The 11,631-nt window shown below is 37.9% G+C and overlaps 1 protein-coding gene across 2 annotated transcripts; it reads left to right on the plus strand.

Moving 5' to 3' along the window:
* Nucleotides 1–18: 18 nt before the first annotated feature.
* On the plus strand, nucleotides 19–11,572 carry slc28a1 (solute carrier family 28 member 1). Of its 2 annotated transcripts, none has more exons than XM_035156547.2 (18): nucleotides 19–157; nucleotides 4,717–4,796; nucleotides 4,875–4,951; nucleotides 5,349–5,440; nucleotides 5,618–5,807; nucleotides 5,899–6,040; nucleotides 6,256–6,369; nucleotides 6,847–6,921; nucleotides 7,027–7,107; nucleotides 7,230–7,310; nucleotides 7,443–7,568; nucleotides 9,525–9,655; nucleotides 10,051–10,219; nucleotides 10,356–10,538; nucleotides 10,641–10,722; nucleotides 10,811–10,909; nucleotides 11,000–11,105; nucleotides 11,207–11,572. In XM_035156547.2, exons 2-18 carry the CDS (start codon nucleotides 4,737–4,739, stop codon nucleotides 11,319–11,321), a joined length of 1,923 nt encoding a protein of 640 aa, XP_035012438.1. In that variant the 5' UTR covers nucleotides 19–157; nucleotides 4,717–4,736; the 3' UTR covers nucleotides 11,322–11,572. The 2 variants fall into 2 exon arrangements, with proteins under 2 accessions (XP_035012438.1, XP_035012437.1); XM_035156546.2 differs by lacking the exon at nucleotides 19–157 and adding an exon at nucleotides 4,438–4,477.
* Nucleotides 11,573–11,631: the final 59 nt, after the last annotated feature.

An 11,631-nucleotide genomic window follows, 5' to 3' on the forward strand; every position in this document is an offset into this window, starting at 1 on the left:
CTTCCTGCGCCAGGAGGGACTCAAACCCACGGCGTTGTCTTACAGGCGAGGGACGACTCAACACAGTCTGTGGTTTCTCAGGAGAAGCAGGAGGAGATTCTCTGTGGCTCGGCTGCTGCAAACACATCGGTTTACTGCATCTGTCTCAAGTAGAAAGGTAAAGCAGCATGCTAACACCGAAATCAAATAGGAAACATGTGCATACTCGGGGGGCCACTGGGAGTAAAGGGGCCCCTAACTGATCACTGCTGCTGCCATTGTTCAACCCTGTCTGCTCATACCTCAGGGTGTATAATCTTGCTCAGGTCCCATTAGACTTTTATTAAGGAGGTACTTCAGTGATGTATTACCAATATGTTGAGTGTCAAACTCATTGACTGAACATAAAGATCGATGCATCTCCACTTCCTTTAATATCCAGGTAGGAAGCCAAAAGGATGGTGGGATGTGAACGCTGCCATCTTGCTCACTGGGAGCCAGTAGTGACAGTAGCAATCAGGGGATGGAGCCTCGGTGGCGACCAATCAGGAGTCAGTCTCAGCTGTCAATCATGACTTTTCACCCCATTTTTACATGATCAAATAACTTATTGAAATCAAATGTACTTGGAAAAGTTAACACTTGAATAAGCAACAGTGTGATAATAACTAATACCTAGAATGATAGAAATCGTCTCTGAGAAGATTTAGTTTGACTTGTACTTAGATTTTTTTAGTTTCGTCAGTCTCCCAACCATTGACATATAGGAGGTGGGATTAATGACCTGTACTGCAGCCAGCCACCAGGGGGCAAGATGTTTTGGCTTAATTTGTGAGAGTTATGTCATCCATCTTTATGTAATCTATAGTCAAGCTCCACAAACACTTACTCACAAGCTACAGGCCTCCCAAGCCTATGGTAAATGGTAAAAGGACTGTATTTATATATACACTTTTCTATTATATTCAATGGATTTTCACTTTACAGCACAAGTCTTATTCACCCCTTCACACACACTTGTTCCATACAGCGCTTCAATGCACAGCGTTTTTATTACTACACACCATTGTTGTAGCAAATTGGGGTTCAGTACCTTGGAATGCTGATTGGCAGAAGTGGGGATCAAACCACCGGCCTTCTGGTAAGAGGAACAATCCTCTCTTCCTCCTGAGACATAGGCATCTGTGGCTTATTTGCCTTATTGACCAATGAAACATACATAAAGCCAGAGTGCTGGAGACCACCCCTAATATTCTTTATTGATTGTTTATCCACAGTATCTCTTGGACCTTATTTCTAAAATAACAACAAACAAAAAAGTTATTACAACCTCAAATTATTGGGGAAATACTATAATATATACTATAATTTATGCAATATATAAGTTGCACCATATGCTAATGTTGTACAGTCCTTTGTCTGCATGTTTTCCTATTCTTTTATACTTTTCCTTTCTTGTGTCAATATTATGTTTTCATTATAATAACAAGAAATAGGATGAGAATACCCTTTTAGTTTTTCTATGCATGTGTGTCAACTTGAAAAAAAAAAGCTCCCAAAACACTGGCACTAGCTTCTCTTAGCTACCCTCCTGCCTTAAGTCCAAAAGAAATCAAACGGATTGCGTTCAAACAACTTAGACATGATGATAATAGTGTAAAATGTTGTCCATTATCAAACTATGAAAACAGTAAGATTACGTCAATGTTCTTCGAATCCACTGTGTTGTCCTCAGCTTAATTTTAAAGGTAACGTTTTCAGAAAAATACCAAAAACACAGTCATGATCACCAGTTGCATGTTGATCTCAACGTGTTTGTTTTCATGCTTAGTATCCTCCAATCCATTGTGTTGGTGTTTCAGTCAGTGTTTTGTTAATTTAAAATCAGGATGTAAATAAAGGAAACCAGACGTCATCTCCACTGTTTGCTCTTGTTAGTGTAATCTGGACATGTTGTAAATCACTGGGGCATTAACGAGATAAGGTTTTGTTTTACTGCTCGTTTTTAATAAATGTCCCCGAGCTCTTCCTGGTATAAGTGTTGACACTGAGTCGTACTTCCTGGTGAAGTAAGGTTAAGTGGAATTTGATGTAGGTAGATGAAGCAATGGAATTGGTTAAATATTTGCCAGGTAGATGATGTGAAAGGCCCCAACTCACACTGTCATTTCAAACCGAAAATACACCTGCCCCAGTTTCCCAGTGGCATTTACATTTTCTGACCCATTTAAGGACAACTGCCCTGCCACCTTGCACTATAAATGACTGTCTGTGAATTGAGGAGGACTGTCCAGATGTAGAGACTGCTTGTTTGGAGTATGCATATATTCAGCTTTTGTGTTTTCTGGGAGATCCATGACCACAGGAGCCTTTGAGGTGGGACGCAGTACATGTTTGGGTGGGCGAGGTAGGTTTTGATATCTTGTAAGACATGATTGAGCGAGTTTAGATTCATTGCTTTCCATTCCCCCTTGTCAGGCAGTAGTGACACCTATTCAGTTTATAGACTCTGTGTGTGTGTGTGTGTGTGTGTGTGTGTGTGTGTGTGTGTGTGTGTGTGTGTGTGTGTGTGTGTGTGTGTGTGTGTGTGTGTGTGTGTGTGTGTGTGTGTGTGTGTGTGAGAAAGAGTGTGTGTGTACTCATTTTTGTCATCTCTTCAGGACCTTTTCCAGTAATAGTGAATTATTAATACATCTCATGAGGACCAGTAGACGTCATGGAGACCAAAACCTGGTCCTAATGAGGCATAGCTTAATTTACGAGGTCCTGTTTAGGGTTAGGGGTAAGATGTGAGTTGTGGTTAGGTTAAGGTTGGGGTTAGAAATGAATTGGTCACGGTTAAGGTTAGTGATAAGGTTTTGGTTAGGCTGTCCTCAATAAATGGAAGTTCAAATAACAAGTGTGTGTGTTTAAGGTGGGTATTGATTTCTGCATGTTTTAAATGTTATCAAAATGTGTTCATTAAGATAAGTTAAAATAAAGTTTATAGAAACACAGGCCCGAGGCACCGTGGCATTAGATAAAAAATAAAAAACTGATTAAGATTGAAGTGATTACAGCAAGGTTATTTGAGAGATGAAACAAAATACATTGGGGAAACTAAGTATTTTAAACATGTTTTTAAATGCTTTTGTCAGTGAATAAATAACCATGTTGTAAAAGGATTAAAAGGAACAATCTGAAGGTATTTCCTAAATGTAGGTTGAAATGTATTGAATGCAATACTGTCGTGCAATACTGTCATCCTTCAACAATTATATCTCCCAAGCTATGTCGGCACATCTACATTTTCAAATGAGTCTGTTGGTCTGTTCTTGTGAAAGAGTTGATGTTGCACATAAAAATAAAGTCTTGACTTAGCGAGCCGAGGCGTTCAATGTTACGCTGCAAAATAAGTACCTGGGTCGTTAACATCCGTCAATGAATTTTCAGGGTCTGCAAAGGCTTTCTGACAACACAAATATCCTTAAATGTGTTTATCTCCTTCCTCCAGACAGACTGAACCCACATTGAGAGTTATGAACCATGGACAAACTCTATTTTCTAAGGAATCTGAGATGTTTGTCAGATCCAATCTGAACTGCAGCAGGTGGAACAAATAGCTGCAATAATATCCCATCATAAATTGTGATTATGAAAGTAATTACACTGCTATATATTTAATGGAGCAAAAAGCAGCGATAACTGACATCAAGGCTATCTGCAGCGAGTACTCGATATACTTTTTCTTCTGAAGAAGTGGCATTTTTGTCACTGTAAAACAAGTTTACTTTAAGTGATGTGTGCTGATCATTTCAAATACAGGATATGTGGATATGTCTAATGATACAATTCATTCAAACATGTTTGAAAACGTTGTCACTTGTATTTTAAACCATATTATAGCTGTTTTTCTGTCTCTAAAAATGCCACTTAAATGTTGATCCAAAGAGAAAATATTTGCTCCCCATCTAATCAAAATACATCTTTAGATTTGTTAGTTGTTTTTGTGCTCAAATTGTGATTTAAAAAAAAAAAAAGATATTGGCTCAGTAAAATTAGAACATTTATTAATTCGACAAATAATTTTTTTTCACAAGAAGAAAACCTTTTTATGATATACGTAAATACATGACGCACAAGATAAACTCATTCATGATTAAACCACGACATGATGCACTACATTGCATTATCACATATCAGCTCTCCAGGCTCAGAGTTCAGTTCCAATTAATTAATAAGTGAACAGAAATTCACGTTTTATCATCTGTTGTTGGCTTGGTGTGGCAAATGATGAACGTGTTCGGCCTCACGTCCAATCAAAGCTGTTTCATAAGGCCCATTAAATCATTGGTGTTGCATTATGACACTGTCATGGACTTCCTGAGACAGATCAGAGCAGCACGTAACATGTCTGTTAATTAATGATAAGACATTTCATGGAGGGCAGAGTATATTTTCCCGCAGCGTATTTTACACCACAGCATTTGACAGCCGGGTTAAGGAGGACTCACAATGAGTAAGCCATTAGCTCTGCTTTCCCTTGAATTAAGCCGTTTGTTTTGCACTTGTGAACTGGTATTTTTGTTCACAAGTCCTCGCAAGATAAACCTCCGGGACTCTGTGGACTGACTTTTCTATCTAAAAGAGCAAACAGAGACGCAGCGTGTTACATGTGTTGCCATTGCTTGTTGTTCAGACTACAGCTAATGTGCTAAAAGCTGTAGCACAGAAGTGAACAGTTGTTCTGTTTTCCAGCTGAAATCAACGGCGTCCGGATGAAAAATGTGACCCTTGACAAAGGAGGGGGTGTGGACAACCAGGGTTTTGAAATAGAGGTATGTATCGCCTTTCCTTTCTAAAGAAAATGACACGAAATGATAATTTAAAAAAATGAAATGGCCTTATATTCTCAGGAGGACATCATTACTGATGCTGACAGCTTCAAACAGCAGAATAAAAACAACAAAAAGGGCCTGGGATCATACCTAAGGTGTGTCAGTTTAAATATAACAAATATCATTACAACACAAGGAGTAATATTTCTGTTTGTTACAGCAGATGTACAGTATTATGCCTCTGCAATGTTGATCTTGTTTAAACGCAATGTAAATAAAAGGGCACGTACACAATCAACATAAATACAACAGTCTGTGCAACTGTTTTCTCTGCTAATGTGTGTGAGATTCATTTCCTTGTGTGTTGTGATTTTGTTGCATTGAACACAAAAAAGTTACAATCTTTGGGCAAATATTTATTACTTCCTAATGAATCTGTGAAATTATATGAAAGAGACCAGATTTATGCTCTTGAGAGAAGGATACTTAAAACAGAAGAATATTTGTTTTGTTCAGAATCGGACCTAACTTCTATTTTGCTCTGTACTTCAGCCAAGTTTCAAAGCCGATCAACGCTACGGAGGATTACATCAAGTCTCACTCTACAACCTTGAAATACATTGTGCTGGGAATACTTGGGGCAGGTATTTAAAAAATCTCATAATTTGGGATGTATTTTACAGCCTGTAGAAGTTTATTCAGGGATGTGTTTGGCTCATGATGTGGTTTTATGATATGAATTCAGAAGATATGAATAATCATGAAAGAAATGATCATGGGAATACAGTAATATTCGATCCAACACTCTTTTTATTCTTTAGGTTATGTGGCCTACTTCATCGCAGCCTGTGTGTTGGACTTCCAGAGAGCTATTGCTCTTGTGGTACTGACCATTTTGGGTGTTTTGGGTCTGACATATGAACTTGTGAAGGAGTACAAGGGAGAAAGCATCGTTCAGTGTTTCAGACCTGCAGTCAGATGCTTCAAATCCAACCTGAGATGGATAAAATGGTGAGTGGATGTCATGTTTTTGTCCTGTGCTCCCAGCGGGAATCTGTTAATGAGTGAATATGTGGTATTTTGTTTGTCTTGTGTTTTGCAGGATTTTCATTTTAGCAGTCGTGGCCCTGCTCGTGTTGTGGCTTGTCTTAGACACGAGACATCGTCCGGAGCAGCTGATATCGTTCGGAGGCGTGTGCATGTTCGTCTTGCTTGTATTCCTCTTGTCAGAGCACAGGACGGCGGTGAGTCAACCATCCAATTACTTTGCTGTTTCAAAACCTGCCTTGGCTTCATCCCCCACCCAAGTTATCTGTGCTCTGTTTTGCTGAGACTTTGGATATAACATTGACCTTGTGCCTCTATCATCTTAAGGTTTAGCACAAGTGCTTCCTTGCAATAACACTATAGGCTCTTATGGAGACTCCCTCATACGCTGATTGTCAAACTGTCTTCTCAGGTGACATGGAGGCCTGTGTTCTGGGGTCTCGGGATGCAGTTCTGCATTGGCATTTTTGTTATAAGAACACAGCCTGGACTCGTAGCTTTCGAATGGCTTGGGAATCAAGTGAAGGTACCACACTTGAATGGTCTATTTTGGTGAAGTAGATAACTAACAGTGTTTGTAAGATTGTGTGTGAAAAGGTGCATTCTGCTCCTATTACCAAACATAGCACTAACAAGTATGGTCCGGAAACTCTTGATTTGCTCAGCAGACTTTACTCATATGACACACCGTGGTTCTTATCTTCTAACTCACAAAATTCTTTATCTGTCATACATGGTTATACTTATCTTGAAAGCTACTTTATTGGGCAGTTCACCCCTATTCTTGGGTCATCCATGAGGTTGAATCAGCAGAATGTGTGCACAGGCATGTGGTCTGTTAATCACTTTTTAATCTGTAGTTTAGCCACAGTCTATACTTAGCATTGTAAACTATAATTAAGCAAAGCGTCATAAATAGCATGTCATCATTTAAATGAGGTACTGAATGAATGATTATTTTGGATAATATAACCCATGTTTCTTCCTTGTCTCATAATTACAGATATTTCTGGAATACACCCAAGCAGGGTCGTCATTTGTTTTCGGGGATCTGATCACAGGCATTTTTGCCTTTCAAGTAAGAGGATGAGATAATAATCTCATGATATAATTATGAGATGATTAATATTACAAAATATTCAAATGGAATGTGTTTAACTTTAGTTTGGGGTTTCATCCTCAGGCTTTGCCCATCGTTGTGTTCTTCAGCAGCATCATGTCGATCCTATACTTTTTGGGGATAATGCAGTGGCTCATATTGAAGGTAAAGCAAAGTTAAAACATATACAGCACATAAACATGTTGCTGTAGGTCTACATAGGTGTGTATTGCTTACTCCTGCAGAGTTACACTGTGACTAAGAGCCATATGTCTCCCTCCCCGCAGATCTCATGGGTCATGCAGATAACGATGGGAACCTCTCCCACAGAGACCTTGAGTGTTGCAGGCAACATATTTGTTGGCCAGGTCAGAGCCTCATGTCTTTACAACACAATGTTCTCTGACTGCACTTTGTTTTTAGGTTTTCTAACAAAATAATCAATGTAATACAATGTTTACTTTTACACCTTTTTTTTTGTGTGTGTGTGTGTGCGTTAGACTGAAGCACCGCTGCTGATCCGCCCCTATTTGAAGGACATGACCAAATCTGAGATCCATGCTGTCATGACTGGTGGATTTGCCACAATAGCGGGAAGTGTCATGGGGACGTTCATCTTATTTGGGGTGAGATTAAACTGTTTTGATATGAGCACATAATAATAATAATAATAATAATAATAATAATAATAATAATAATAATAATAATAATAATAATAACAATAATCATCATCATCATAATAATCATCATCATAATCATCATAATAATAATAATAAATAATAATTAGTATTTATTCCTTATTTCATATTAAAAGAAGCAAGAGAATATTTATTTATTTATAAAGATGAAAAACATAAAGAAAAAAGACCAAAGATATAAATTAAATTAATATTTGAATTGTGAGTGTAAAGCTAAGTAAACAAAATTAAACGTGTATATTCTTGAATCTATTAGGGGGCTTCTGGTTTGCATTTGTGGCAGAATTCTTCTTTTAAAACATTGTAATGGAGAATCCTCCAGAGTCTGGGGCTGCATATCCAGCATCTCGGTCAGCAAAGGAACTGTCAATGGGACATTGTCAGCACAGTTCAGGGTTTTGTTAAGAGCATAAACTGTGAGGCCGATTATGTGGTGATGTAGCGAGGAGGTAACCTGATTTGAGAACAACGAAAAGCACCTTGAAGTTAATTCTAATGGTCAGAGTTGGTGAGGAGATTTTAGTCTGAGCGTGGTACTCCATTTTACTGGGGTTCAGTATTTGAACTTGTTTTAAATGAAGGAAGTGAACAGTGCAGAGCAGTACAGTAATGAGTAAACCAAGCCATAAAGGTTTTTTCCCAGTTGTCCCATAGGGAAATGATGTGATGCTGTTGGAAGAGCTGTAATTTGGCACTATGAGTAAAAAGGGTCACTAATATGTTAGTTAGACCTCAGAGTGTCATTAAGTTATTCAGTCTGTTCTTGTTAAGTAATAGATACAAGATAAAGATTAATTCTACCTGCAGTTCTTGTTGCTGAGAACACCCATCATATGAAATATATATGTTACATGAGTATGAATATAAATAATGTGGCGAACTTGTCATAATTAGCCAAGATAAGAAGTAAATGTAAGTACAAACTGTGTAAAAACTCTAGTCCACTTAACTTAAAATGGTATAAGTATGAATTTAAGTTAACTTAACTAATAAGAATGTGGAATTGTGTGTTTGTTTGAAAAGATAAAGCAAGTTTGAACAGCAAATAATATTGAGTTTAACAACTTATCTTTCTGATTTGAAAACAATGCTTTTCTTCAAGTTGAGTTTACTCACATTTTTTAGGCAGCAGTAACTTGCATTTTTACAAGCTTGAAAGTTGTTACCGTGACTGCTGTCCATTTAGGAAAAGTTACTGAGTTTCATTTTTTTAATCCTTCCTCCGAATGAAAGTTTTCTTTTTTCTTTTGGGCATCAGAAACTTTTCTCAGATGACCCAGGACTGAACCTTGGGGGACTCCAAAGGAAATATTAGTTTTCTCTTAACAGAACTCCCCAAAGAAAACAAAACAACCTGTTCGGTACGACCTACAACTTAAGCAGTTAATCTGTACTGGACAGCTCAATCCATGCTCCTTCATTTGGAGCCAGGAAAGTCTGATAGCTGAATTTAATCAGCATTTTTTCCTGAAAATAATTCACTCTTCTGGCATGAAGAATGCAGCACAGGCTGTACACAAAACCGGTTTGAAGATCACAGGAGAGAAGCCCGTCTGTAGGGAGAGGTTAATAATGTTCTGCTGACAAGACCATCTTCAGGTCAAGGACACGGTTTATTGATTGAAGATAAAAATACAAATCAGCATCAACTACATTGAAACTGAAAAAATATTCTGGTAGGAGAGGAAACACTTGACTGTGTTTTAGAGTTTTAGCATTAAAACCAAATAAAATAGTAATTTGGACATTTTCATATTCAATGAGGGTTTTGTGTGGTTTGCTGATTTGCAGTTCTATTATTTCAACAGTAAATCTTTATGTTAGTCAACGCAGTTACTCCACCGTAGCTTCCTGCGTTAAATGATGTTTCACTGTATTTTGCAGATTGATGCGTCGTCCCTGATCTCAGCCTCTGTGATGGCTGCTCCTTGTGCCTTGGCCCTCTCCAAACTGTCTTATCCAGAGACAGAGGAGAGTCCCTTTAAGGATGAGAAGAACATCAAGGTGGCTTGTGGGTGTGTATATGTGTTTCTTATTTTCTTCTCAATCCTTTCATTAATCACCACCACCAAGGAGGTTATGTTTTCACTGGCGTTTGTTAGTTAGCAGGATTACGCAAAAAGTACTGGGGATCTGGATCCGGGGGTGGATTGAGGTTTTTTATTTTCATTGTGAAATAAAGATATAGATAATTAAGTGTGAATCTTGATGAAAACATTCAGACATGTTTAGGGGGTTTGTATTGATGAGTGAGTGCCATTTGGTGTGGATGCAAATTAAAATCTGAATCTAGTGGACTTGAATGTGATTTCGTAAGAGTTTTGGGGATTTTTTTCAGCCAATGCATATCTATAATGCTTGTTCTGTTTTGGGTGTTGAATTACTTTTTTAAAAAAAAAAACCATCCTAGAGATGAGCAGAACATCCTGGAGGCTGCAAGCAACGGAGCTTCTGCTTCAATAGGTCTCATTGCCAACATCGCAGCAAACCTGATCGCCTTCCTTGCCATCCTTGCATTCATAAATGAAGCTTTGAGTTGGTTTGGAGGCATGGTGGGATACCCGGCCATCACATTTCAGGTATGAGTTAGCAAAACTATGATATATATACCTCAACTTGAACTTCACAATTTAATTCATCATTCTGACATATATTTATTAATGCGGATGTATGTGAGTCTAACATCCAAATGACCTTTTGTATTTCTGTATACAGTTGATTTGCTCTTATGTGTTCATGCCTGTGGCCTTCATGATGGGTGTCCCCTACCAAGACAGTTTCATTGTGGCCGAACTAATTGGCACAAAGCTCTTCATCAATGAGTTTGTGGCTTATGAGAAATTGTCTGAACTGAAGAACAACAGACTCATTGGACTTGATGAACTTCAGTGGATATCTGTAAGTAAATGACAGTGTAGGTTTGCTTTACAATAATAAACAAGTTCAAATATATAAAAGTATAAAGCATTGCACAAAAGTGTTTTATTTTTCCTCTTTCAGGTCCGATCAGAAATAATCACCACTTACGCTCTTTGTGGGTTTGCCAACTTTAGCTCACTTGGAATTGTGATTGGTGGCCTCTGTAAGTATCTTATCATCCCGTTTATATGTGTTCACCCTGGTTCAGTGTCAGTGATGCTTTTTGACGCACTGTTTTTTTTCACAAAAAGCCTCCATATGCCCGTCAAGAAGAACCGATATCTCAACTATTGTGTTCAGAGCTATGATCACCGGGACGTGTGTGTCTCTTGTAAATGCTTGCATTGCAGGTAAGAGCTTTCCAAAGTTTTCAGTCTTGAGTATTTGTTTTTACTGCATCTAAAGAGCATCTTGCGATGAAGTTTAACTCTGTCTCTCAGGGATCCTCTTTGTTCCCCCGCCTGACTGTGTGCAACTGTTCCAAGAGTCAGCTTTCAATACCACAGATGGAAGGATTCAGAGCTGCTGTGACGACCTCTTTGAAAGGTACTCGTTTTACGCTTGTTTGTACTTGTAACACAATTCTGACACACTGGATCGATAGATTTTTTAATTTGTATTCACATCTTAAATTATTTCTTTTACAGCACTGTAAACAATGGGACCATCTCATTTGAAGGCTTCTGGAGCACGGTAGCAAACGCTACTGTGTTTTTCTCAAAATGTTGCCAGTGCTGCGGTTCTTCTAATGTTTGTCTGTAAAGGAGAAAAATACACACCAGTGTTTTTTTTTTTACTGTAGTTCAGTAAATCTCTGTGTTTATATATTGTGTGACAATTCCTGTAAAAATGTAAAGGCTGTATGCACATCTGTCATGTATTATACTGAAAAGAATTCAGACATTTGGCTTTTATTTAGAGCCAGGGATTAAAAAGGACACACCTTCAGTAAATATACCTCAGTTTGATGAATGTAAATGTTTCAAATAAAGTTGAGTGACTTAATTATTTCATAATGTTATTGAAAATTATATATATGAGAATACTTTTGTAAATGTGTAATATATAATGA

This window comes from Hippoglossus stenolepis, chromosome 5 (assembly GCF_022539355.2).
Source record: "Hippoglossus stenolepis isolate QCI-W04-F060 chromosome 5, HSTE1.2, whole genome shotgun sequence".
In the NCBI taxonomy this organism is placed as follows: domain Eukaryota; kingdom Metazoa; phylum Chordata; class Actinopteri; order Pleuronectiformes; family Pleuronectidae; genus Hippoglossus; species Hippoglossus stenolepis.